This window comes from Strix aluco, chromosome 8, assembly GCF_031877795.1.
Source record: "Strix aluco isolate bStrAlu1 chromosome 8, bStrAlu1.hap1, whole genome shotgun sequence".
Lineage (NCBI taxonomy): Eukaryota > Metazoa > Chordata > Aves > Strigiformes > Strigidae > Strix > Strix aluco.
This window is the reverse complement of record NC_133938.1, coordinates 22,586,377-22,611,894: the sequence shown is the minus strand read 5'-3', so window position 1 is coordinate 22,611,894 and position 25,518 is coordinate 22,586,377. Positions and strand designations below refer to the sequence as shown.

Sequence of the window (25,518 nt, the reverse complement as noted above, 5' to 3'; positions counted from 1 at the left end):
AGGGGAGAAAAGAAAGAGAGATAATTACAGTTAAGAAAAGATCTACTAAAATTTTTAGGAATGAAAGAACAAATTACCAAAATGGTGTACCTCTAGATATCTTCAAGCCAAGGACAGATACCTTTCTAGTAGTTTTGGGAAATGTCATTTATACTTTAGTTGGCTCAGTTACAGGGTGACTGTAAGAAGTTTTGAAGTCTGAAAGTGTACAGGCATTACAGTCAAGGTGATCCAATAGTCCTTTCTGGCCTTACATATCTGAGCCTTTGAATTATTGCAGGCCAGAATAAGAAACTGATATTTGTCTTAGAGGAAAGAGACAAATGATGTGATTGCAGAACCCATTAATGTGTGTTTCCAGCACTGACTATAAAACCCAAAGGAAGTAGTTGACTTTTGTCAGTGAAATAGTAAATTACATTTGTGGAGTTGCACCTAGGAAGCTGAATAGGATTTCTCTTGACATCGCACACCTTTGTAGTCTCCTGGTAAGTTCACAGTCTGGGAATGGAGTTATGCTGAAAAGTTTGATAATTTTTAGACCACTAAAGAAACATCCAGAGAGAAAGATTTGGCTAAGATGATGTAGGTTTAAAGGCAAAAATACTTTTCTTAACTGAGTGTAATCCTCATTGCTCTAGGAAGTGTTTCCTTCTGCAACAAAGCAAACAATCAAATAACCAACATTATAGGTTTTCTGGCATTTCTTCCAATAGCAGTGCTGGCTTAAATGAATCCTTTCCTTTTCTGTATTTATTTGCACCTTATGCCATCTTTCCAGTTCAGCTGGTATAATTATGCATTTGCTGGGGCTAAGGTCTGAGACTTCATCTAGACTAAAAATAATTTACCAACGTTAAAATGGGAAAAATTATGGAATATATTGTAGTGATCTTCCATTAGATGAGTCTGAGGATGCACGTCACATCATTGCAACATCAGCAGTGCAATATTTAACGGTTGGATTAGATGATCTTCAAGGTCCTTTCCAACCTAGATGATTCTGTGATTCTGTGATATTTGCTTTTTAAAATGTTTGGGTTTGTCTCAAAACCTTGAGACCTTGACTTTGCTCTCATATTTACTGGACACTGATTTATAATCAAAGTGTCTTTACTGATGATACCTTAAGTGGTGCATTGAGATTTTCTTTTTCTTGTTGCATTTTTTTTTAACCTTAGCATCAGATTCAAATTGCAATTTGGGTGATGCAACAGAGAGGATTTCAATGCCTACTTTTTACTTGCAGGGTCCCTTCATCCCTGAATTAAGTGCTGAGGTTACCCTAAATAAAGCTCAGGAGGAATCAAGCATCTCACATGGGATTCACAAAAGCTAGCCAGCCTACAAAGGGAGGACATATCTTAAATTCTACCCTTCTCTCCAGGTTTACTCAGCTGTGCTATCCTGAACCTCATGCCATTCTCCCACCTAACCAAGGTCACCCTCCTGCATCCTCTTCCATCACCTCTCCCTTGCTATGGGGGATTAGGTAGGAGAGACCTAAGGACTTCAAAATAAAAGCTTTGGACCTGGATGCATTGCCACTTCCATTTTAATTATCAGTCCCTTTCTGGATCCAAGTAACTGTGATATATGTCTAAACAAGGTTTAACTGGGTAACCTTTAACTACTTTTTGTGCACAGGCTCTGCAAAATCTGTTGAACTTGGCTGTTTGCCAGAACTGTGGGGCTTTCTGTGGACAGTTCAGGCTAAGCCATGAGAATAGATGCATGTGAGTGACATTCCTGTACAGAATGCTTTTATTCCTCTGTGTTTTGTTCCAACTTCATCAGACCTAAGTGTCATTAAGTCTGAAATTTGAAAACGGGAAAGCAATAGATTAGTAGTAACATCCGCAGACTTTACTCTGTTATTAACATTTATTCCACCTTCAATACATGCTTTAATTGAAGTATGCATCAGTTGTTCTTGCTTGTGAATAGCTAGGTATGAATCTCCATAGCTTGTCAAGTACAGAGTGATGACCTCAGCTGTTTTCCCTACACCAAAAAGGTGTTGCTTAGAAGTTGCTTAAAAAATTGTCCTGAATCTGTAGTTGCTTCTGCAGGAAAAAGAAAGGGTATCTGATTATAGAAAATGTTCAAATTTTAATACAGCAAGGGAGAGTACTTCCAAAATGGACCAAACCAAATTATTACTTGATGAGCACAACTCAGTTCTCAGAAATTCCAAGCAAAGTCACTATGTTTGATTTCCAACAGGAAGGAGGTTTTAAAGAATGTATTGTATCCTGAAATATATTAAGTGTTGTGTATTATTGCCTTATGTTGGAAGAGGGTTGCTAGAGAGTTCAGAATGTTTGGTGCAATTAAATAACTTTTGGATAAAGAGAATTAAACGGAGAACAAACGGGCCAAGAACTTTAGAAAGTAATTAGAATAGTGCATTGGCATGGTTTCAGTCTAGTATCACAGTCATTTGGCCATGCAAAATCTTCCTATGGTCTGCAAATTTTGGAGGGTTTTTACATAGAGAAAGCAGACAAACTAAGGGGCAAAGAGCTGCAAACGAGTAAACTGGTAGAAAATAGGGAGAGGAAATGAATGAGAAATGTGACTTCTCTGTGCTAGATTGTTATCCTTCATTCTAGAATTTTACAGAACAGAATCTGATCATTAACAATATGGCATCTTTATGAATTCTACAATGGTTCTGAATGGCTAGCACCAGTGGCTCCATAGTAACTCACTGAATCTTAGAATTAAATGATAGGATGAATTACTACGGAGGCACTGGTGCTAGCCATTCAGATACATTGCAGGGTTCATGAGCATAGTGGCAAAATGGCCATATGGCTGAATAAAGTCTTTGGGAGGAAAGGGTCTTTTATTTTTTTTTATTTCATTTAAGCTCTATTCTGCTGGTTTTTTCAGAGTATTTTTTTTGTACTGAGCTTTAAGATTAATTCAGTAATCTTAAAGTTTGTTTCATGCTGAATGTCTAAATAGGTTTTAAGGATCAAATATAGATATGAAATTATATTTTAAAATTATAAAGATTACTTTTCCTAAGGAAGTTACACACCTATGATTCTTTTATAAATATCTTGTGAATAGTCTGTCCTCTGTCTTGTTTTCAAAACCCTTTCTACTATAAATGGAAATGTATTAAATTCCGTTCCAGTTCAATCACATATGCTTGGCCAGCTCACAGAAATTAGAGCAGGGAAAGACCTAGCCAGCCTTCATCTTCCTTGACGTTGGGCAGTATATTTTCTGGAGTGTCATCAGGTTTAGTTTTCAATGGACCCATCTATCAGGCTTTCAAATCTTCTCTTGGAAGAACCCAATAAATCACACTGTCTGACCTACTGAAGAAATTACTCCCCAAAGGAACTCTACTTCATTTATTTTGGACCTATACCAAACTCTAATGGATTACTTGAAGAAATGAAATGTTTGCCTTTAATGAAATGAACTTGGTAAAGTAAAGGTGGAAATGGACCCCAAGTATGTTGACGTGGAGGCTTCAGGTGTCCTTTCAGACCATGTTAATTTAGTGTCCTCTCAGGTGTCTGATCAGAAAGACTAGTTTTCTGAAGAGTACAGAAAGATAATTATTTTCCTGTTTGATTTCATGCTTAATGTCATGTTTAGAACTGCAGTTAGCTAACTTAGCAGGTGTTAAAAATGGTGATCTTCCTAGCTCTCTTTTTCTTTGCATAGATATATAGACTTTTTCTTTAAGCAATTAATGTAATAAAGAACCTTAAGTGTCTTGTTCTCCTTTTGACAGAGGCTGTCTTTGAAAGTTGAAGATTTTGTTTTTATCTCCTTTTATCTCCTTGCTTTTATCGCTTTTATGAACAATATAAGAACTATGTGGTAGAAGAGGCTGTCTTTTACATCTTCTAACTTTTCTTCTGCCCTAAGATTGACATCTGCTACCATTTATTTATTTGTATTACTGCATCTGATTTTTAAAACTCATTTTGCTTGGCATCCTTTATTTTACTGCATTTTGTAAAGTGTTAGTGGGCCTCGAATGTTTCAAAGTCATCTTTGCCTCTTCACCCAGCTAGATGATTTAGCATAATCTTTAGGCAATGGAAGATTGATTTTATGACAGTTCTTTGGTGTAGGATTTAGACTATTAGTTCCTTGTATTTGGAAAGGTAAGGGAAAAATTGCTAAAATCTACATCTTGGAATAGGGGGATAGGTTTTTAGAGTATGGATAGCAGAAGAATCCATTTTCAAAGTAAGGCTGTCTTTAGACTTAAGTCATTCCACAGTTGAAATAGGCCTTGCATGCTGCTGATCTTCTGCTTCTAAAATTCATCTGATGAAAAAAACAGTTCATCTCTTTAATTGGAATTGCATGATGATCTGGTAGTGTAATATAATCACTCTGGTAAAGAAAGCATGAAGTCATAGTGGAAAGATTTTGTCCCATCAAGAAGCAGCAGGTTTTATTCTTCCTTTCATTTGTAAGAAAACAGTCATATGCAATATTCATTACAAGAATAGCTGTTCTGTAAGTATTGGTGGTCTTACAAGAGAAGAAAGAAAAACAACAGACGATTGCATCATTTTTGAAGTATGTGTTATCTGATGTCTCTTAGCTGAAACCTCTAAGTTCCAGCTATTGTCCAAGTTGAAGATAGAATTTTGAGTTAATCTTTCTGATATTCATGGGAAATCACTGGGAAAGTTAATACAGTTGTATATATTTTGCTATTACTACGAGCGCTTGGTGAATCTCATCTCTGTTGTCTCAGATCTGTAACCATCCCATTTTCTAGCAGTATTAGGTTTTAGGTAAACTTTCATAGACAGATCTCTTGAAAAGGATTGAAGTAATGCTGCACAGCTGTGGTAGGTATGCTTTGCACTTGGCTAAGTCTGTACCCATAAAAGGATCATCAGAGTGATCCACAAGCTGAATGCCCCTTTAAATCCCATTCTAACTTCTTGATTCTCTGGCTGCATTCCTGGCCAGTAGTATCTTCCTTTGGTATATAGCTAACAAAACAAATGATGCTCTCTTGAACTACAATATTCATCTCTGTCATTGTTGCTTTTATTCCCTGCTTTGATTTCTTGCTAGAGTTAGTATTCTTGAGTAAATTCAGAAAGTGACAGAAGATACTTTTCCATTTTCATTAATTAATTTTGAAATTCCTGATGCTTTCTCCTATATTCTCAAGGGTCTACTTTCTTTTCTTTGATTAGCAGTGCAACCATGGCAGATTTCTGTGAACTCCACGACTTCTGTGAACTAATAGCAAGGACTGAGATAGCATGGCTTTTCCACTCAGCAATGTTAGCACCCAAAATGTGAGGGCACTTTTCTCAAGGTTTGTTGAGGCCTCAAACTGAGTGGTTCATATTGCTGACTCTGATCATCTGATAAAGGTGACCTTGTAGTTGTGTAGCTCTAGAAAAAGAAGGGCTGTGTGCCACATATCCAATCTTGACTGTTAATGGCAGGGTAAGTGTGAGTTGCCAGCCTCATAGCAGGTGACTAAAGCCCCATTATTCACTCCATTAAATCTGTTCCTGGTGTTTGTAAATTTAGTCCTCATTTAACTGGCCAGTCCTTCACTAGTCCTGTTGTCTCATCTTAAAAACGGGGAATAGCCTTTATCAGGTTGAGTTGATAAAATCTTGCTGTGGAGTAAACCATATTTCTAAAGTATATCTTTACACGAGTTAGGGGTGTAGAGATGCATTCCTCCATCTGGACAGATTGTGCCTCAGGAAATACACCTGGAAGATTTTGCACCTATATTTCACTAATTGCTACAGGACCTGTGCAGTAGAGTACAAAACATATTCTCTCTGTTTACTGGCTGGTGTGAAAGACTAGCGTTGCTGGTCTTTCAAAAACATCTGGAAATGAAGGATTGCTATGAATAAGGTCTTTCTATGTAGGAAGTTTAGGGCTACTTCATATTCCCACTTATCCCCCCCTTGTACCAGGGGGACTACAAAGTAGTGCCAATTAGAAACAACTTGAGTATGGTTTCAGCATGGTGGGCACATGTAGGTTCAAGAATTTCCATAATACCCCTCTGATACTGTGCTCTCAAAAAGGAAGAAAAAAAGGCCATGGAGAAGATCTTCACTTGCTTGGCAGTAATCTGATTCCTGCATGGAAACTGGCATTCTCCACTTCTCATCCATTCCTGTTCTTTTTGTCTGTGTGCCTGCATATCATTGCAACCCAAATATACCACTGTATTTGTGATAATATTTTGCATATGTCAAGAAAGTTTCTTTTTCTTTAATAGAAATGAGTGAAGCACAATACCCAAAAGTAAAGTATTTTCTGTGTGATTATGCATGATGCAATAGATCTCTCCACATACTCATGCTTTTTTGTATGAGTGTTTTCTAGTTCTCATTCATAAATGTCTGGCTTTCCAAACTATGTCTCTGGCAGATCTTAGCATAAATATCAATTTATTCACCACTTTCTTTTTTAATACTAACATACTTGGCACAGATATTTTTCCTTTCTTTTTTTTTTTCCAGTCAACATTTCTGTTTAGTTTATGGCCTCTGAAGAACTTTTTGTAACCCACTGTTGCAATTTTATTAGTTGCTTACTTGGCACAATTCAGCACAGCCATTCAGCTTACATTGAGGGATGCCATACTACTGAGATTTGAAAAACAGTTATAATACTGAGCAACAGAGAGTTATATTTTAATTGTTAATTGGTCTGAATGAATGCTGGAATGAATGCTTCCAGTTTCAGAATAGGTCTACAATGCTTACTAAAAAGGAATCTACATGTCTGGAAGTTATTAAAACAAACTCCAAAGAGCATATTTAAATGTATGTTTAAATCCAGCTAATGACACAGTAATTCTCTCCAAAATGTTCCTCCACTTATCCCTTAAGATATTGGATAATATTTAATATGGGTAGTGTCTATTGTTTTGGTATCAATAAAAATTGCATAGCAGACTGCTTGATTCATGTTTGGCTGAGGAAGCATTTAAAAGTATTTAATGGGGTGTCACTGGTAGGGCAGAATGACTGAATTTGAAGAGCTATATTCCACTAAAGACTTTTTTTCTTGTAGACCAACCTAGTTTGCATAAATCACTTGACAGAAGATAAGCAAATCCGATTTTATGCATTTGCACACATTTTTAGTTTCCAAAGAAATACACCAATTTCAATGCTATTGTGTAACTATATTTCAAAAGACCTGTTTTTACCCGTGTGGTTATTTCTTTTCTTTACTTTATGTGGCTGATTATGGACTCCTAGAAACTCATCGCTGTTTTCTTTTTTGGATGCCAATGGCATACTTCGTTAGAAACAAGTTATATTGAATTGCATTTCCAGAACTGAACAAGCCAGAAAACATGTGTTTATACATTTACACATCTGTAAAAATCACTGTCCCATGAGGCCCTTGGACAATACCATTTACACTCAAAGATGTTTCATTGACTTCACTGGGATTAGGACTGAATCTTACTTTACTGAACAGGGAGAGAATAATCACATATTACTTACCAGATTTAAGTCTAAAATGCGGCTGGTTTTGAAAAGTATAAATAGAATCAACTTCTGTAATGCCAATGATAGCACTGATAAAATCAAAGCATTGCTTACATTATATAACAGGCAGATATAAAACTCAAATATATTTCACAGAGAGAATATTCTCCACCTAAACTGATAAATGTTTTGTTATTTAAGTGTAGTTTGAAGTTCTTTTATTAATGTACAATGTAGTTTTGGACAATTTCCAAAAATATGTTACATTCTTTCTATATATTTATCAAATCTCATGACTAACCAAGTTATATGTGCATGGGTGTAGAAATAATTAAAAGGACAATCAAACAAAAAGCATCTAACTTAAAAAATTCTGTATCTTCTTTTTAAGAAAAGCTGTTGGTCATAGTAGGACTCTGAGGAGTTACAGGAGGGAAGTAACAGAAACTCATGTAAAGGGATTTTTAAGTGATTAAGGCCTTTCAGTGTTAGTCTCGCACTTCCTGAGGAAATCAACTTCTCCATATTTTCTGCACACTAAAATCATAATTACAAGAATTTTGCCAAAAGGCTTTGCCAGAGAAAACAGTTAAACCAGTAATTTGGTCACATAGAATATATTTTGGAATTTGGAGATTTGTTTTAATCTCATTTATAATTTCTTCTAAAATGTCAATCTCTTTCTGATACTGATGATATTTATGACTTCTATGAATCCTCAGAGTCATTTGGAAGTGTAATGTACTCTCAGCAATCTAATGAAACAAACAAATACTGTCTTCATTTTACAGACAATGATGCTGACTTGTAACAGGAGGGAGGAGATTTCAGAAGTGGCTAACTCACATGAGTCACATTAGAATATTTCTTCCTAAACAAGGGAAAGCAGACACTTGGCCAGATTCTGGCCGCAATTCCACCTTCCTTTGGCTCCCTGGGGATGTAAAGAGAATTGATAGCAGCCATGAGACTGCTTTAATTTACAGGACCAACCAGTTCCTGTAGCTTCAAACATGACAGGAGTGGTAAGATAGTTTAAAGCTGCCCTTTCTTCTCAGCCGTGATGAGTAGTACTTGTTGCACAGAATATCTAGACGAGTGCCTTCATGGCACAGCCAAGATTACAGCTCAGGAGTTCCTGGCTCCCTAGATTGTGTTCACAACATTACACAAGCCAATTCTAAACCCATTTTCTCTTGTAAAATTTTGTGGGCCAAATCTTTGTTTGATACTAAGTATTATAGATACAGAGCTATGGAGCAATTTACAGCAGCTGAGGATTTGACCTTTAAATGAAATTATACCAGTGAAGCATTTGCTCAGGCAATGTGTACTGTGAAGCTGTCCTGGTTTTGAGAACTCTCCAGCAAACAAGGATAGCCATGGTTATTCGTGAGTTGTAGCCTCTTTCCTGTATCTGAAATTATTTACCCTATTCATGTCAGATATTGGCATCTCTCTGCTCTGCTGCTCACCTGAAAAAAACAGGTAAAATAGTATAGGTAAAAGGGGGCATTATTTGCAATTTAAGGATTAAATAAATACATGATTTCTCAAAGATCAGTTGGTGCTCCCAGTAATCCAAATGATAGTTGATATTTTTTCTGCAGTCCAATGAAAGAGAGTTTTTTCCTGGCACTACTACTTGATTTTTTATTACTTTTCTTTGTGCTTTTAAAGAAATAAGAAAATGTATTTTTCCCCCAAGTGAATAACTATATTGAATTGTTCATACTACTTTAATTTTCTTAAGCTTTACTCCTAAGTAAAGGTTAAGATGCTTTCCAGCATTGCTAATCTAGTTTGCTACCACTAACATGGGAATGCCTGATATTTTTCCATTTGCAATGTAGTACACACCAGAAGATTTTATCGAATATGACTATGAGTATGGGGATGCAGATTATAAAGAAACTGATTCTGTAACAGAGGGACCCCCACTGTTCGAAGAGACAGTAGCACAAACAGAGGTAACAGAATCTGATCTGTTTGTTGTGTGGTGTCCAGCTGTCCCCTAACACATGGTTTGTCAGTTTGTGTCTTCTGTATATGAGCTTAATGTTTTCCTTTCACTCATTTCTTTACTCTGTAGCTGTAATACTTGCTTTCAGTTAGAGATGGAAGGTCTCACAGCTGACAGCATTCATCTCACATTTGGTTACCCTTCTTTCACTCATGCTTTCTCAATTTTCATTTTATTTATGTTTTCCCATTCCATCTTTCATAACGTTTGCAGAAAAAGAAAGCCATGGTCAGAAAGAAGAAGAGGACAGTGGCCGCTAGCTCAAAGGACAAACCCCAAAAGGCCACAACAAAAAAATCTGAAAAATATGCATCCAAGAAGAAGAAAAGTTATCAAGCAGCAGCAAAAGGCAAACTAGGGGTAAAGGTAGCCAAGAAATAATCAAGATCTTTCCCAGGCCAAGACTGGAAGATCTCTGATAATAAGAAAAAATATACCTAACCCCACTAGATGGATACATTTGGCTAATACCATAACCTGAATAAAAGTGATCTCTTGAATTTTTCCTACAGGATTTTTTTAATAATTTTTTTTTTTTTTTTTAAATACTAGGCAAACGTTGTTGATGGATTTCAAGAGTATAGCATAGCTGAAAATGACTATGGGCCCCAGACAGAAGCTCCCTCCAGAACTACTGAAGCAAATGAGGTAATAAAGTCTCCTGAGAAAACAATAGGCAAAAATGCTTGCCCACCAGGTGTCAATGATTAAAAAAGCACAAACACGTTTTAAAAGGATGAATGTTCTTCTGTGTAAATATACACAATATCTATAACAACAGTTAATGCAATTTTATGCTTTTTCAGCCAATATGAGAACCTACTATTTTCTTGGGCAGAACTCCCATTAATTCTGTAGAGATCTTCTGAATCTTTAGACTGCAGAGTTCGTGATTCTGGACATCATTCAGTGATATATGCTATGGGAATGCAGAGTTGTTGTATTCAGTGTGGATGTGAATGGAGCTCCTGATCTAATAGGAAGTAAAGTCTCTAATTTTTCCTGTAATTCTTAAGATGCGGCATAAAACGAGCCTAATGCAAGACAGAATGGCTGCAACCACAGCAGCACATTGAAGTTGAGTCAGAAGCCATCATTTCCTTTTAATAGTTCTTCAGCTAACAGAACCAAATTACTTGCTTTTCACTGAGGTTCTATTCAAATGAAACATTGTATTTTGAACTGTCAAAAAAGATAAAATTATTATTTTGACTTAGGTTAGAATCCATGTTCTCAGAAAGCCACAAGAAGGCTAAACATTAAGATTACTACACCTAAGACAGTGTTGATTAATATGTCTGCATATTAATTAATGCTCATTTTAGAAAAATGATGGCTGATTATAAGAAATATTGTTTTCATTTTTCTTTTACATTTTCCTTTCAAAATGAATATATATTGCTTGAAAGATGTACAAAACTGCCCCCCTGCCATCCCAAACATTTGAAAAGAAAAAAAGAGTCCCCATTTGTTCTTTTGTTTCCTTCTATGTGAAGGTGAATTAAGGTATATTTTACTCATTCTACTGTAAATTGCTTTGGTGTTAAATTTCATCTTTACTTCTCACAAGCTGATTTTTTCAAAATTATGCTTTCAAAAGACCTCAGTAACAGAATAAAGCAATCCTCTTTTTTTTCACAAATGGTTTTGTACATCTCAGATATAGCATTCTGTTAAACTGCTTTAGTGCTTGTAAGTTGGTTGCTTGGTTTGACAGTTTACATACTTGAAGATAAAAGCTTAGATTTCAGAAATGTTAAAATTTATCTGAGTTTTGCAGGTGGAATTTGACTTAGACAAAAACTAAGTAAATTGCCATGAAAGACATGAACCATGGCTTTTATAGTGATAAATAAACTGCAAAATCATTAAGAGAAAAGAAGTTGAAACATTTATCTCAGCATTGGTATTTAGAGACACAAAACAGTGAAGAAGGCTGGGCTTAACTAAAGTGATGCTTGCACTTCCTGTACATTGTTATTGTAAAAAGGTCTGAATTTATTCACTGCTTATTGCGGTGCATATGTTCATTCATGAATGCTTGTAAGTGTGAAACCAAGCAGGGAAATTTAGCTATATTTGACACTAAAGTAACATTAAGCAAGCAGTATACTTAGCGTACTGGATATATTGAATTCAATGGTTTTAGAAATTAAAAAAAAAAGCGTATGAAAGCATTACTTTGTGCTACTTATGCAAAGATCTTTTAATTACTCTGAAAGGCTGGACTTCCATTCCTTCAGACTCTAATTAAAAGACAATGTGCTCTAGTTCTACCATTCTTTCTTCTTTTGACAAGTCATCATGGTCAATCAGCATATGCTTACATTGCTTTACTAACAATAACCCACGTATTCCTCCTATTCCCAAATCTTTGCTACTGATATGAATAGCAAAATCCTGTTGAAGAAGTATTTGCTGAAGAATACATAACTGGAGAGGATTATGATAAAAAAACTGAGGAAACTGAATATGGAAGCAGAGGAGTAGACCTCAGTGAATCTGATCTGCTGGTAGATGGAGATTTAGGCGAATATGATTTTTATGAATATAAAGAATATGAAGAGAAACCAACTGATTCCACTAATGAGGAGTTTGGTCCAGGTGTTCCTGCAGAGACCGATATCACAGAAACAAGCGTAAGTTGATGGGAAGCATAATGCAGATTAATTTAATTTAGCAATTCTTTTATAGCTGTACAGAATCAGGACTGTACAGACCCTGATCCAGAGCTCCTTGTACATAGGATATATATTCTCACTTTTGACAGGCTTTGGATCAAGCCAATCCCTTGTTTTAGTAAACCTGAACTTTTTATTTTTATTCAATGCAAGGTTTTTGTCTCTTTTGGTAAAGGGAGTAAGGGAGGGTTGAAGATGGGAGGGAAAGGAATGAAGAGGTGGAATTCCAAAAATAAATGATAAAATGAACAGTTTTAAAAATCTTTCTAAACTAGAGCTAAAGCTGGAAAGAATGTAAGTTCTAATGCAAATGCAAGTACTGTAATTAATATTTTTATACGATCACCCTCAGAAGTTGAAATGCATATAAGTGTCTAGAATCCTATGGCTTCTGCTTCCGAGGAGAAAATTCATGAGTGGGAAGGTGAAGGTCTGAACCCTTTCATGAAAATGAGTTTAGTCAATAGTGAAAGGTTTATGACCTTGCAGGAGTGATTTAACAGCTCAGTACCTATAAAGGAAGATAGGATGACATGGTGGATCCTGTGAATCATGCTCTTTTTTGTGTGTTTTATAGTTCTCTCTTTCCCTCTGATTTAACAGCAAGGCTTTAATTTTCCTTTAGTTGTGCCAAGATCTTCATTTACCAGTTTACCAGACTGTGGAAGCTGCAAAGAAAACTAATATGACTAAGACTGGAAGAAAAATTAATTTCCATTTGGATTTTTAATTGGGGAAGTCCTGAATGTAGTAGGAAAGGAGAATTTTGTTTGCAGTATTTTCTCAGTCTTATCTTTATATTCTCCTCACAAACTCAAAACTTCAGTTTACAAAGAATCCAAGAAATAACAGCAAGTGCTGTGAGGTTGTTTTTCTCTGCCAACCTTGAAACCCATACTTCTGTATTTCATTTATCACTCCTTTCTAAACCCTGTTGGGGTCATTGTATTTTTTAATGATCCTTATCTATGCAATGTGATACAAGCTTACTTTTTTCCTTCTAGCCCAGATGGGGACACTGTGGCAGAATGACACAGAAAAGGTCAGATTATCTGCAAAGCAAAGAGCCTATGAGGCACCATTTGTGCCTGCATTAAGCAAATGACTGTGTAGACTCTATCCCCTGGTGTAAATTTCAACTTAAAATGCCTTGCTACAAAACTGAAGGAGTCTGGAAACTTGAATTAGAACCCAGGCTCTGACCTGTGCCAGCTTTATTACAACTCTCATCTGCTGAACCAGAGATATCATATCATTTTCCTTTGACATATGGATGTATTTAGAACAAATTAAGTTCTACCTTTTATAAAAAAGCAAGATGAAAAGTACTCAGTACCTGGAAACTTTCAAAAAAGGTGCAATATTTCCAAAGATGGAGACCTGCTCTCATTTTTTGCAACCAATTTTCATTAATATAATTAAACATAATTATCTATACCTCTAGCTACTTGATCTTTATGAACTATTTCATCATTATTAGTGAACTCTGTGCCTTTATAAATCAACACAAAATGCACAAGCCATGAATCTTTATCTCTGCTTTTCTTTCTAAAATATTTCATATTGAAATACCGTAACATTATCCTTATCGTTTTCAAATCCCCAGCTATTTTAGTGTAAATGTGGAATCGCTCTACTAAAATAAAAAAAAATAAATTTCAAATTTTCATCTGATCAAAGCTGAATTTAATTTCTAGTGGATATGTTAGAAATCAAGAGAGGTACTTCTGAAGAAAAATACATATCTCACAGTTTGAAAAAAAAGTCAGTTTCTTTTTCTTTGTTTGAAACTTGAATCCGTCTTTGTTCTGCCATTGGCATGTGTTATTTACCTATTTTTTTAGATACTCCTGTTATCTTAATCCTGAACCCAAAACTTCCTGTAAAGCTGATCCCAAAAGAATTTTGCAGTTGATGCTGATTCATGTAGTTAGGAGGCATAACTGGCTAGCCATCAGATATTACTTAATGTTTAAAATGCCACTTAACACCTTTCCCATTTATGCTATGAAGTCACAGACTCTTCTCAGAGTAATTTACATGTTGTGGATGTTTAATAAATTAAATTAGGAGCTTGAAGGGTATTGTCCATATGGGACCAAGGGATCTTTCTTTCCAGCTTACTTTAGACTTGCTTAACTCAGAGAGCCATGAAGAATCATTGCTAATTGCCAAGAATATGTCCATTCAAATAAGAAAAGAAACAACTTTGTGACTTGCACGTAGAAGCTTCAGATTCTAAGTCCAAAGTCCAAATGCAAACTATGGGATGCAAACTGTTGCATCTCATTGGAAAACTACAAATTGACAATATCCAGTAATTTGAAAAGTATGCATGCAGTTTCTGCATTTTCCATTTCTCAAGTATTAAATATATTTGATTGATATGGTTTGTGCCTGTGATGTATTTTTCATAGCACAGATCAGTTCCAGCTTTAGCTTTCAGTTACAGTTTGCTGCAGTTCTTTATTGTACCAGGTCCTTGGACTTTCTACTTATTTTCATTTTTGGGGCTGTTTTTACTGACCAGGTGACTGGACATGGGGCTTATGGAGAAAAAGGCCAAAAGGGAGAACCAGCTGTGATTGAACCTGTAAGTACAAATGTGGGTGAGTTTTTCTTTAGCACTATATAACATATGTACACTGTTGATACATAATTATCAAACCATGTTGTTCATGATAGGATGGCAGTAACTTTATCCATAGTCTCTGAAACAATGACCTGCAATGTGGATGATATAAAAGTGGTAACAGACAGTAGACTGTTCAGCCTTCTCTTCTAGTTACACAAAGGACTAACCATATGTTCCTTAAAGCAAGGAGAATCTTCTTGTGGAGAGGAAAACAGAGCATAGATCTGCTCTTCAGGCCATTTAGTAAGTACAGCTTGGACAGACCTACAGAGATGGCTTCCAGCTTAGGCACAGGTAACACTAACTACAGGTTTCAGCAAGGGCAAGGAAGTCCCTCTGAGAGGTTAAATAAATGCTTGTATGTTTAACCTGTGCTGGTACAATCAAACTGCTAAAAGTTTAATTAAATGTTTTCTTCAGAGGTTACACCTTGGTCATAAGCACAGTAATGGATTAGTAGCTTACAGAATTTCTCCCATCTTTAAATAGTCATATAGTAACTAAGTGGCTTTTACAAGTAGGACAGAGTTATACTTAGCATCATGTTTGATGGCTAGAAACTAAAATGTACCTGAATTTAAAAAAAATACATAGATTATACAAAAATAATAATTTTGTAATATCTAGCAGAAGTTGAATGCCAGTGTGGTTTACTCTTCTAGAATTTTCAAGGACTGCTTTCAAATCTGTATTTGACTCAAATAGAAATCAAAGTTTAATCTGGTTTTTATTTCATAGAAAATTAGTTCCAGAAATATCAAGAGTAACAAATAGCTTAAATTGAACTCTGATAAAATACTATGATGTGTCATTCTTACCTAAATATCAAAGATCTAGATTCTGTGATCCAAAAGCTCCCTCTTAATTCTATATTCCTATCCCAGGATTAGCATGTGGCTAAGTTACTGCTCAGCAAAGGTAAAGGACTACCATAATAAACAAGTTACAAGTCAGGATTGTGACCTCTCAGTCACGATCTATGAAGAAGCTCAGTGTGTTTGCTCATAAAATGCGTGGCTTTTTAAAACCGTTGCAAGATACATTTAGCTTATATCCATAATACTGAAGAGATATCCACTGCCAATCTCCAGCACTATTGGAGTTCACTATAGCTAGCTTCAAGCTTGTTTGTCCAATCCTCCTTCCTGTGGAAAGCCAAGTGCAAGTGAGGATCATATATTCATAGGTATTACCATGACCTGGAATTTGGACTAACATCTGCACTCAAATAAATGGAACTAGGAGGTGCTATAAGACCACAATATAGAAATAACCAGAGCTGTTCACAGCAAATTCTTTAACAGCATTAAAAAAAAAAAAAAAGTTATATTGAATCAAGTACTATGAGACCCTTCCAGCCTAATAGTCTTTCTCACTTCTAAAGCCACACAACAATTCAGATTCCAATTCTAGTAACTATGGAGAGAAGATCCCCAGAAAAGTTTATCTAAATACTGGAAATGTTAGCTTTAATAGTTCAGCTAAAAAGAAGTTTTATATTTTTCTCCAAGACATGATGAATTTAGTATCTTGTTTCATTCCCCCCCCCCTAGGGTATGCTCATTGAAGGACCACCGGGACCAAGAGGACCTGCTGTAAGTAGATTAATCACAATTTCCTTTTATTGCATTTGATTTATCCACTGTGCTTTGGTATTCATAAGTTAACACAATTAATATTGGTTTTATCATAATTCCCAGATGGTATATCAGACTTAGCATTTTTACAAGGGAGTAAAAAAGGGTTATCTCCAGCATTTTCAGTGACAGCATGCTACAAGCTGTGTGCACATGAAAACCAAACTCTTGAATGTTGACTATAAATCTTTGTAAGAAAAAAGTATACCACCTTATAAATTATTTTATCCAAATATGTGTTCAACATAACTTTACAGAGAAAAAAATAGTTCAAAAATGCTGCAAGCATTCAACATAATAATGACATTCATTTTCCATAGGGTCTTACAGGTCCCCCAGGTCTACAAGGTCCTGTTGGTCCTCCGGGTGACCCTGGTGAAAGGGTAAGTCAACAAACAGATTATCCTGGGTGTTCATGGTATATCTTGCACTAATTGCTACAAGAGTAAGTGGGTTAGATCGTGATCTGAAATATATACCCATAGGTTAAGAAACTTCAGTGGAACTGAGGCTGATTCACTCAGCTGAGCAAATCAACTGAGAATCTGGACAAACGTTTCCTTGGTGGTAGAAATATGTAGTTAAGTTCCTATTTGTCTATATTTTTCTGTTTTGTTGTGAATTATTGTAAAATATAATAAAGACATTTCATATGGATTTGGATGAGATTTTCAAAAAAACAGTATGTCCTCAGCTATAACATTTAGAGATACAGAGAAGAACAAGCTCTGCAGAATCAAAATACATATGGAAATTTTGAAAATTATGGGTAATGTTTAGATGATCTACACAGAATTTATTTGCCATATTACATAACATACTGTATGAGAACCCTATCCAGTCATGAATATAATTGAAGCTATTATTTAATATTATTTATTATTATTCTCACAAGCCTTTTCTTACTGTCACAACTAACACAATTTTAAAACAACCTGAATATATTTATTTGAGGAAAATATGCTACTTAAAAAACTTTTCTGAGTTTTATGAGTGATAGTTTACTGATAAGTCTAGCATGGTCATGCTGTATTTGTGTAAGCAAGATGTTGAGAAGATGCTATTACTTCACTGAATAATGAGATAATGTTAAAATCCCAACAATGCTTCACCTTGATAGTAAGTCAGTATCCACACTTCTTTCATATTTATTTCCTGTAGATTAACTAAACAACATAGTTTGGAATTTAAACTTATAAAATGGGAATTTTAACACATTGTAATAGAATAGCTACTGATAGTACTCAGTTTTTTAACTAACTGCTTACTGAATTCATCATAAGGAAATTCTTGACTAAACAGATCATGTGCCTATCATGGAACACACTTCATGCTTTATATAAAAAAGGGCACATTACATAAATAAATAATTGTAGAAATGAGTTACCGAACTCAGAAAAATACAGATTTCTGCAACCAGATTCTGCTGTCAGATTCCATTCTAATGGAATAACATGTCTTACTTTAAATTTTAAGCATATGTGGACAGGTTTGGTTTTTTACTTAGACGACAATCAGTGCGTATGAATAATGGCTATAACTATTCTGCTTGCTATAACTATTCTGACTACTTTTCATTTTAGATAAAATATTTAGAAAAGTAACATTCTGGAAAATTACCACTCAAGAAAAGCACATTGCTTAATTTTAAAAATCCTGCATTAGTACTTAGAATAATTGAGAATATTGTTTAAGCACAGAACTACAGAAGAACTAGTTGAGAAATCCACCACTTTTTGTAGTTACCTATGGTGCTTCAGCTTTTGTACTAAATTATTATATCATTCTAATCCTAATAATGGGTATAAGACAACTGAGAAATGAAGGAACATACCCTGCTGGAGAGGACCATAAGTGGTTCCACTTTTACTTACTGTAGGGATGAATTTCACTCATATAAGATGGTGCAATGGAAGAAGAAAGTGAAAAACTAATCTAATCTTCAATTTCATGTCCAGTAATCTAATCTTCATCTCTGATCTAATCTTTAGTTCTAATCTTCACAAAGACTTATGATCATATGGCATAAAGTCACTGCAGGTCAGAGTGAAGGTTCTTTGGGTACCTTGCAAGTGCATTTAATTATTTTTCTATTTTTTAACCTTAGCTCAAAATTCCCTGACTATATTCTTTTTAACAATGGCAACATTTTATTCAATATTTTACATCTGAATTAGTAATAATTCTCAACTTAAGATTTATCTGTAGTGTGTTATTAGTAGAGAATTATTTTTTGACACTTCAGGCTTGTTTGAAAGAAGATCTCAAACAGACTCAACAATAGACTACTGATCTTGAAAAGGGGAAAAATGACCAAAATTTTTCAGATCAACTTTCCCATTGTTTTGTTCAACTCCTGAGCAGCAGAAGGAACCCGTTAAGACAGTTTGATGTTTGTTGATCTGTCATTGCAACCCTGCAGAGAGTCGTTCTGGTGAATGAGTACTTTGTCTGGCAGACATGCAGCAGGCAAGTGAGCACTCCTGATGCAGGTTCCTCCTGCCCTTGACAGCTTCAGCTAGTAAAAATGCAGCATGCAAATTGCTGGGAGGAAAGGTGCAATTATAAATCTGACTGTTGTCACAACAGCAATATTTATCTTTGCAGCATGTTGGATCAGTAATCATGAGTGTCATGTACACACATCGGTACATTTCTTCAACTCCAGCTTACACAAAAAGTTAAACTCTTTTTAAATTGTCAGGGAGAATTAGATTTCATAAAAAATATATTTCAAGTCATAGCTGCAGAACTTATGTAGCCTTTGAAAATCAAGCCTACTCAAAGGGGTTAAAGAGAATCAGCAGTGTTAGTTCTCTATATGAAATAAACACTGGAACACAATGCAAACCTCAGCTCAACCCAACCTATGAAATCATGAGCAGAACCTCCATAATTAGGTACTCCATACTCCATCTTTTAATATTGTTTGTAAGTAAAATAATTAAAGAGAATAGCTTTCTTCCCTACTGCTGAATGTCTTCCCCTAACTCAGTTCTTTAATTACCTCACTAATAATTAATAACATTCCCAAATCATTTGCAAAGAGAATATTTAACCTCCCAGTGCCTCATTATGAATACAAGTGTAAGTATGTGTGAGTGAGTCAAAAGGTTTATCTTATTCAGCTATCTTTTTGTTCTCATCCCCTTTTTTCTCCTCCTGTTGTTCTCTTAGGGTCCACCTGGTCGCCCTGGTCTCCCTGGTGCTGATGGTTTAGCAGGTCCCCCAGGTACCATGTTAATGTTGCCGGTAAGTTGTGTTATGATTACAGGGAAACCAGCCTCCAAAAAGAGGAAGTGCGTTTCAAGAAATGTATAGGTGTTTTCTTTTTTCATCTGATTTTGTCTTTGAAATGAGAGATGATACAGAGTTTCTTGTATGCTGTAATCATTTGGAGATCATATGGTACCTTTCTTACCCCAAACAAAACATATGCTTAGCTCCTGCATGCCTGCCAGATTGGAACCTACATGAACGTATTAAACTCACTGAAATCCTCATATTTTCAACAGTAACTATTATTTGCTACTATATGTCCTAAACAAGGAGTTTGCTGTTGTACAAAGGGCATGTACTCCCAGCAGGCATGTGTGCTTTCAAGTCTCTTTGACATGGAGAATTTTAAGCATTCCATGCTTAAAATTGGACTTCAGTGTCGTCTTTGAAGAGTCAGTGCATCCTTTGAATAGAAATATATGCACATAGCCAGCTCTGCTCCCACTGGAGTCAAAGCAAAACACCATCTGTTTTAGCAGGTGGAAGAACAAGCCCAAAGCTGTTAAAGTATCTTGCAGCTTTGTGGTATGAAAAGTACTATGTGCATGGAATTAATTATTCCTAAGTGTATGTGTGTATGTGAAAGATCTGATGAGTACTACCATCAACAACTACAAACAAACTGTAAATGAAGGGGAAGTATTTTTGGTAAGTAAAGCAAAGTAAGTAAAAATTCTTGGCACTGTAGTTGCTGCAGTTCTAATACAGGAGGCAGGACTCCATCAGTATCAATGAGGAAAGGATGATTTTGTAATGTTTATTTTCTATTTATGAAACAATCAATGGAAGTTTATTAAAATAAGCTAAAGTTTTTGACCTTGTGCTTGCATCAAGTTCTGTTATCACAGCTGGCTGTATAACAGAAATATTTGTTTATCAATAATTAGTTGATGGAAAAATGCCACTACTCCTCAGGGGAATTATTCCCAAATCATTCTTCCATCTGTAATTGCTGTGCCAGCAGAGGAAAATTTATCTTTTATCACTTTGCTCCTTTAAACATAGTAAATGTGGACTTAACTTTGGAAATTCTCACTAGCTTTATTTTTTCATGTTAATAAGTCTCACCACAAGTGATTTATCAAGTCAAACCAGAAATTTCTCAGGAAGGAAGAAATTGGCCTCAGGTCTTCCAGATTCCAGCCTAGAAGTTTAACCACCATCCAAATTTCTTTTCCACATTTATAAACCCCACTGAGAAGCCACTATCCTTTTATAACAGATGACCTCCTTACTAGCTTGAGAGCCATCCTGGTATAAAGGAGTAAACAGGTGGAATTGAATCTAGCGTGGCAGACTGTCTTGTCAGAAATACATTCAGAACACCAAGTAACATGTGTGAGACACCTTTTGTGGGATGTATGGCTCTTCATCATCATGAGTGGGGCTTGAGTCAGGTGCTTCTTTGTGGGGGCTTAAAGCGGTAAGTTTTCCATCACTTTCCAAAAAAAAGTCCTTCCATTCTGATAATGATATGACTGCAGGAGAAAGTGCCAACTCTGGGTGTAGACAAACTGGACAAACTGTTGTGGGCAATGAAAGATTCATGGCCCTGATATCCAGTGTGTCTATGCCATACCTTTGGAAAGCCGTGCTTCTTGTTGCAGCTTAGTGTCTCTGCAACATTTGCAAAGCTCCTGCTAGCAGTTTCGTGAGCAGTAACAGTCCAGGAGTGCAGGAATGAGTACTGGAATGTTATTCTGTAATTTATTTTGAAACTGTCAGAAATGACATACAACTGTTTCATTTTAGATACCAAACATTTTTCAAATTGAAACCTACCTTAAATTGAATCGTATTTTTCTGTGGGTAGCTACCAATGTACAGAGAATTAATTAATTTTGATATATATTTTTAATGAGGTTTTGCAGTCAGTCTATTTTGGCCTCTTTTTTGAAACAAACAAGCAAATAAAATGAAAACCAAAATCCTATGACATCAAGAAAATGTTTGCTCATAAGGGATTAGATTTGCACTTCAGTTCTAAACTATTACCAATGACTTCATATTCATGCTGGATCCAGTGGTCTCAATGCAGCAGTCTTCTGAAGTTAGTGGAATGAACTAAAGACTGAGACCCTGTATCTTTGAAGTGGTTTATGCAATTGCAGCAAATAACAAGTATGGTTTTAATTTGATAAATTCTGAATCCTTTTCTTGTTTTGATACTTGCAGTTCCGTTTTGGAGGAGATGGTGAGAAGGGCCCAACCATCTCAGCTCAGGAAGCTCAAGCACAAGCCATTCTTCAGCAAGCTAGGGTGAGCACAAGGAGCCTGCAAACAGAACTACCACAAGGGTACAGCTCCAGAAAGAAATCTGTTTTGTATCATGCAGGATGTGAAGTAAAGAGCTCCAAGCATCATCTCATCACAGTAGTATTGACAACTAAGATAATGATGGGGTCTATTTGATAAAGCATTATGAAATTGTATTAATATAGAATTTGTATGCTGGCTGGAAGACTTTTCTTGATACCTGTTGTTTTTTTCTGTTTGTTTTCTCAGATTGCTATGAGAGGTCCACCTGGTCCCATGGGACTCACTGGAAGACCAGGTCCTGTGGTATGTAAACAAAACAGGGGCACAGGTTTAAGAACATAGTAGTGCAAGTCCATGGATCTCATTCTGGCCTTGCCTACACCTCTGTATTTGTACTTATTTTATTTGAAAAGAAACTGATATAATTAAAGCCATAGTTTGTATTCTTATTCAAGGTCTGCAATGCAACCTGAATACTAGATCAGTTTTTATTGTAGATTTTGGGGTGTTTGGGTATAGCACACTGGTAGACTTACAAAACTAGCAAATAGTTTTACATAAATAAATACATATGCCTCTACAGTCTGTCATCTATGTAATAATATTTATAAAATTTCTTGTGGTAAATATGAAACTCTGCAGAAGGAGATGCTAAAGCAAGAGTGTGCAGAATGACCTTGGCTCACTATTTAAGATGAATCCTGAAAGTTCTTAAAAGGCATTCCTATAAGCAAATAAAAGCCATACAGATTTCTAGAAGAATTTTACTTTTTTACTTCATCCCTGAATTTGGCTTGACTGCTAATACTGAAGGATCTGGGAAATGGCCTTGTGGATGTTAAAAAAGCTTAATATTTGTACAAAGTCTACACATGGAACAACACAGTTTTTCTTATGACATGCAAAACAACTTTTTGATCACAAATAGGTTTGCCTCTGTAGTCCCTACAAACACTTTAAAAGGACAATACAATGAAAGAATAAAACCAGGTAGGAAGATCAGCAAGCCAAAATCACCTGATCAATCTTGCAACTGCAATTTCCTCTTTTAGGAAATGGATACTTTTCAGACTCAATAGTTCGCTAAATGGCATAATTTAGCATTTACCATCTTTCAAAAGGCTATTATAAAGCATCTGTACCATGATATAAAATAACAAATGCTGCAGCCAAGATCATAAGCTTTGTAGAAGACTAGTCTTTTCTAACTTTCTCTCAGGTGATTGTATTTATCCTCTGATGTGAAGTGAAATTCTCTACACTTAGTGCAGCATCCATATTTGAAAGATCCACTTAATTTGGAAACTGTTATTCTGTCTACTGTGATGGCATAGCTAGGTTGGCAAATATTTGACCTCTTAAATTTTGATCTATGTCCGATGTAATTTTCATATTATCATTATGGTGATGGACACAAAGAGTAATGTTAGCATTTTATATTAGATCAGGCAAGCATCTAGTTCTAAAACACAGACAAGAATACAATTGTGCTATTGAGAAATGAAAACAAGTGTTCACTGGGTAACCAAGAGAAAAGGATGAAGCAAGTTCCTATTGGTTTATTGTGTGAAGAAAAAGTGATTGCAGAGATATGCCAATCACAACTATATCAGCATACCTAGAAGATAGCAACAGACATTCCTGGAGGCCACCTGGATTTCTCCTTGCCTCAGAATGCAATAGCATTTTCCTCTGAAGTAGTTTCTTTCCACTCATCCCAGTTGTGGAGTTGTGGTCATAATTTAGAAGTGGTGAGACTGTAGCATAAGAAATATGGTTCCTTTGCCTTCTTTTGTGTTTCTTTCCTTCTTTAGTGTGATGCTTCAGCAACAGCCCATAGTTGAACAGTAACAATCAAGTCCTTCCTTTCCAACCTCGTCTTTTTCCCTCTCATCCTCACCCTCCTTAATGTACAGTGTCTGTTAGTTTGAAAGCAGGAGAGGCAGATGGACAAACCTGAGTATAGCATCCTACTATTACCAACAGAAAATACTGACCAGTTTACTGTCCATCTCATTGTGTATAATTGTAGCAGCACAATGCAACTGAAAGGTTGCCTCAGTGGCTCTCACTGTTACTCCCTCCAGTGACCACTTCCATTAACAGAGAAAACCCAGGGGGACATAAGGTAATTACATACTGTTGAAAAAATATTCTAGGGAGCATAAGAAATATTCTGAATCGTGTTCTTCCCTGATCCTAGCAGCTTAACATTATCTTCAGTGACTCTTGAAAGCTATGTGATACTAAAACTGTTGTAAGTTGTATTCTCAGTTGGCTTGGTAGTGCTTTGCCTCACCTTCAAATAGCATCAAAAAATCTGTTTCAGATTATGCTGTGCTCCAAATTGGCCAGTCTCATGAACCCAGTCTGTTTACCTAGGTGAAATTTACTGTTTTCAGGTAAATTTTAGCCAAATATACCACCAGAATCTCACTTGGTCCCCAGAAACTGAAATCACTGGATTTGACATATTTTTAAGCAGACCTGTATAAGACCAGTTCTTTTCTAGAGTAGAATTTGGCTTACATACTCCTGACTGATCATGATTAGGTATGCAATACTTATATTCAAACATGTTAGGTCTATTTAACAAACTAATACACTATTTCCAGCAGTTTTAAATCAAGACATGCAGGATAACATTCAGTCTATACAGACAAAATAACTGTAGAACTGCTGTAAGCAAGGAATTGATTTGTAAAGACTGGTATAATATTGTCAGTGGGTTGTATACATTTAGCTGAGGTATAACCTGGCCTCATACTCATGCTTTCATGTTTTAAAAGCCTTCATGAATTTTGTTTTGCTTTTAAGCCACCAGGAGGCTCTAGAAATCCAACTCTTTGATCTGGCAACATTTTTGGCCTACAGTTCCAGAAGCAGCTACAGATTCTTAGTCTGTCAATTGTTTTTGTGCCCTGTTTATTTTAAGAATGAAATAGTTGGAGCTTTTACTTTTAATATGAATTGTATTTTGTTAAAGTATCCAGTAAGATACACTTAGAAACATATCAGTTATTAAAAGTCTTAAACATAGCAGTGTGAAAGCCCCAGTCTAGTTTCAACTGAGTCTGGAATTCACATGTTTAATTAACATAGCATACAAAATAGATTTCTGCCTACAGATATTAAATGTAATCAATTATATTCATTAAAAGCAGAGCTTACATCAGGGAAACCCAAACAGACAGTCACCACCTACCAAAGCCACTGTTCTCTCCATTGCCAGTACCAGCCCAGGATCTGATTTTCAGTTTGCTTAGGACTTGATTCAATACCTGCAAGGTCAGTGGGAATCTTCCCACTCCAGGATGCTAGACTTGACACTAAGCCAAGCCATGAGACCACTTCTTTCTTTGAATGGTCACTGTGTTGAATATAGGAGGATTATCAGTTTTCCAAGGTCTGCAAGATTAGTTTCATATTAAATACATACATTTGGTCACGACCTGTTTCAGAGGTCAGAAATGCAAAAATTCTTTTACCCATAATAGTAAAGTCCAGTATGTTCCTT

The 25,518-nt window shown here is 35.8% G+C and overlaps 1 protein-coding gene across 4 annotated transcripts in view; it reads left to right on the top strand.

Moving 5' to 3' along the window:
* The window catches only part of COL11A1 (collagen type XI alpha 1 chain), a 164,409-nt gene that overhangs the window by 45,099 nt on the left and 93,792 nt on the right, over window positions 1-25,518 (top strand). For 2 of the 4 annotated variants that reach the window (XM_074832648.1, XM_074832646.1), the window contains exons 6-14: window positions 9,341-9,457; window positions 10,063-10,158; window positions 11,904-12,149; window positions 14,722-14,784; window positions 16,380-16,421; window positions 16,784-16,846; window positions 19,641-19,715; window positions 21,918-22,001; window positions 22,248-22,304. In XM_074832648.1, the coding sequence (XP_074688749.1) occupies window positions 9,341-9,457; window positions 10,063-10,158; window positions 11,904-12,149; window positions 14,722-14,784; window positions 16,380-16,421; window positions 16,784-16,846; window positions 19,641-19,715; window positions 21,918-22,001; window positions 22,248-22,304 (843 nt within the window). Of the gene's footprint in view, window positions 1-9,340; window positions 9,458-9,723; window positions 9,871-10,062; window positions 10,159-11,903; window positions 12,150-14,721; window positions 14,785-16,379; window positions 16,422-16,783; window positions 16,847-19,640; window positions 19,716-21,917; window positions 22,002-22,247; window positions 22,305-25,518 lie in introns of all 4 variants that reach the window. The other 2 variants (XM_074832649.1, XM_074832647.1) reach the window with 2 other exon arrangements.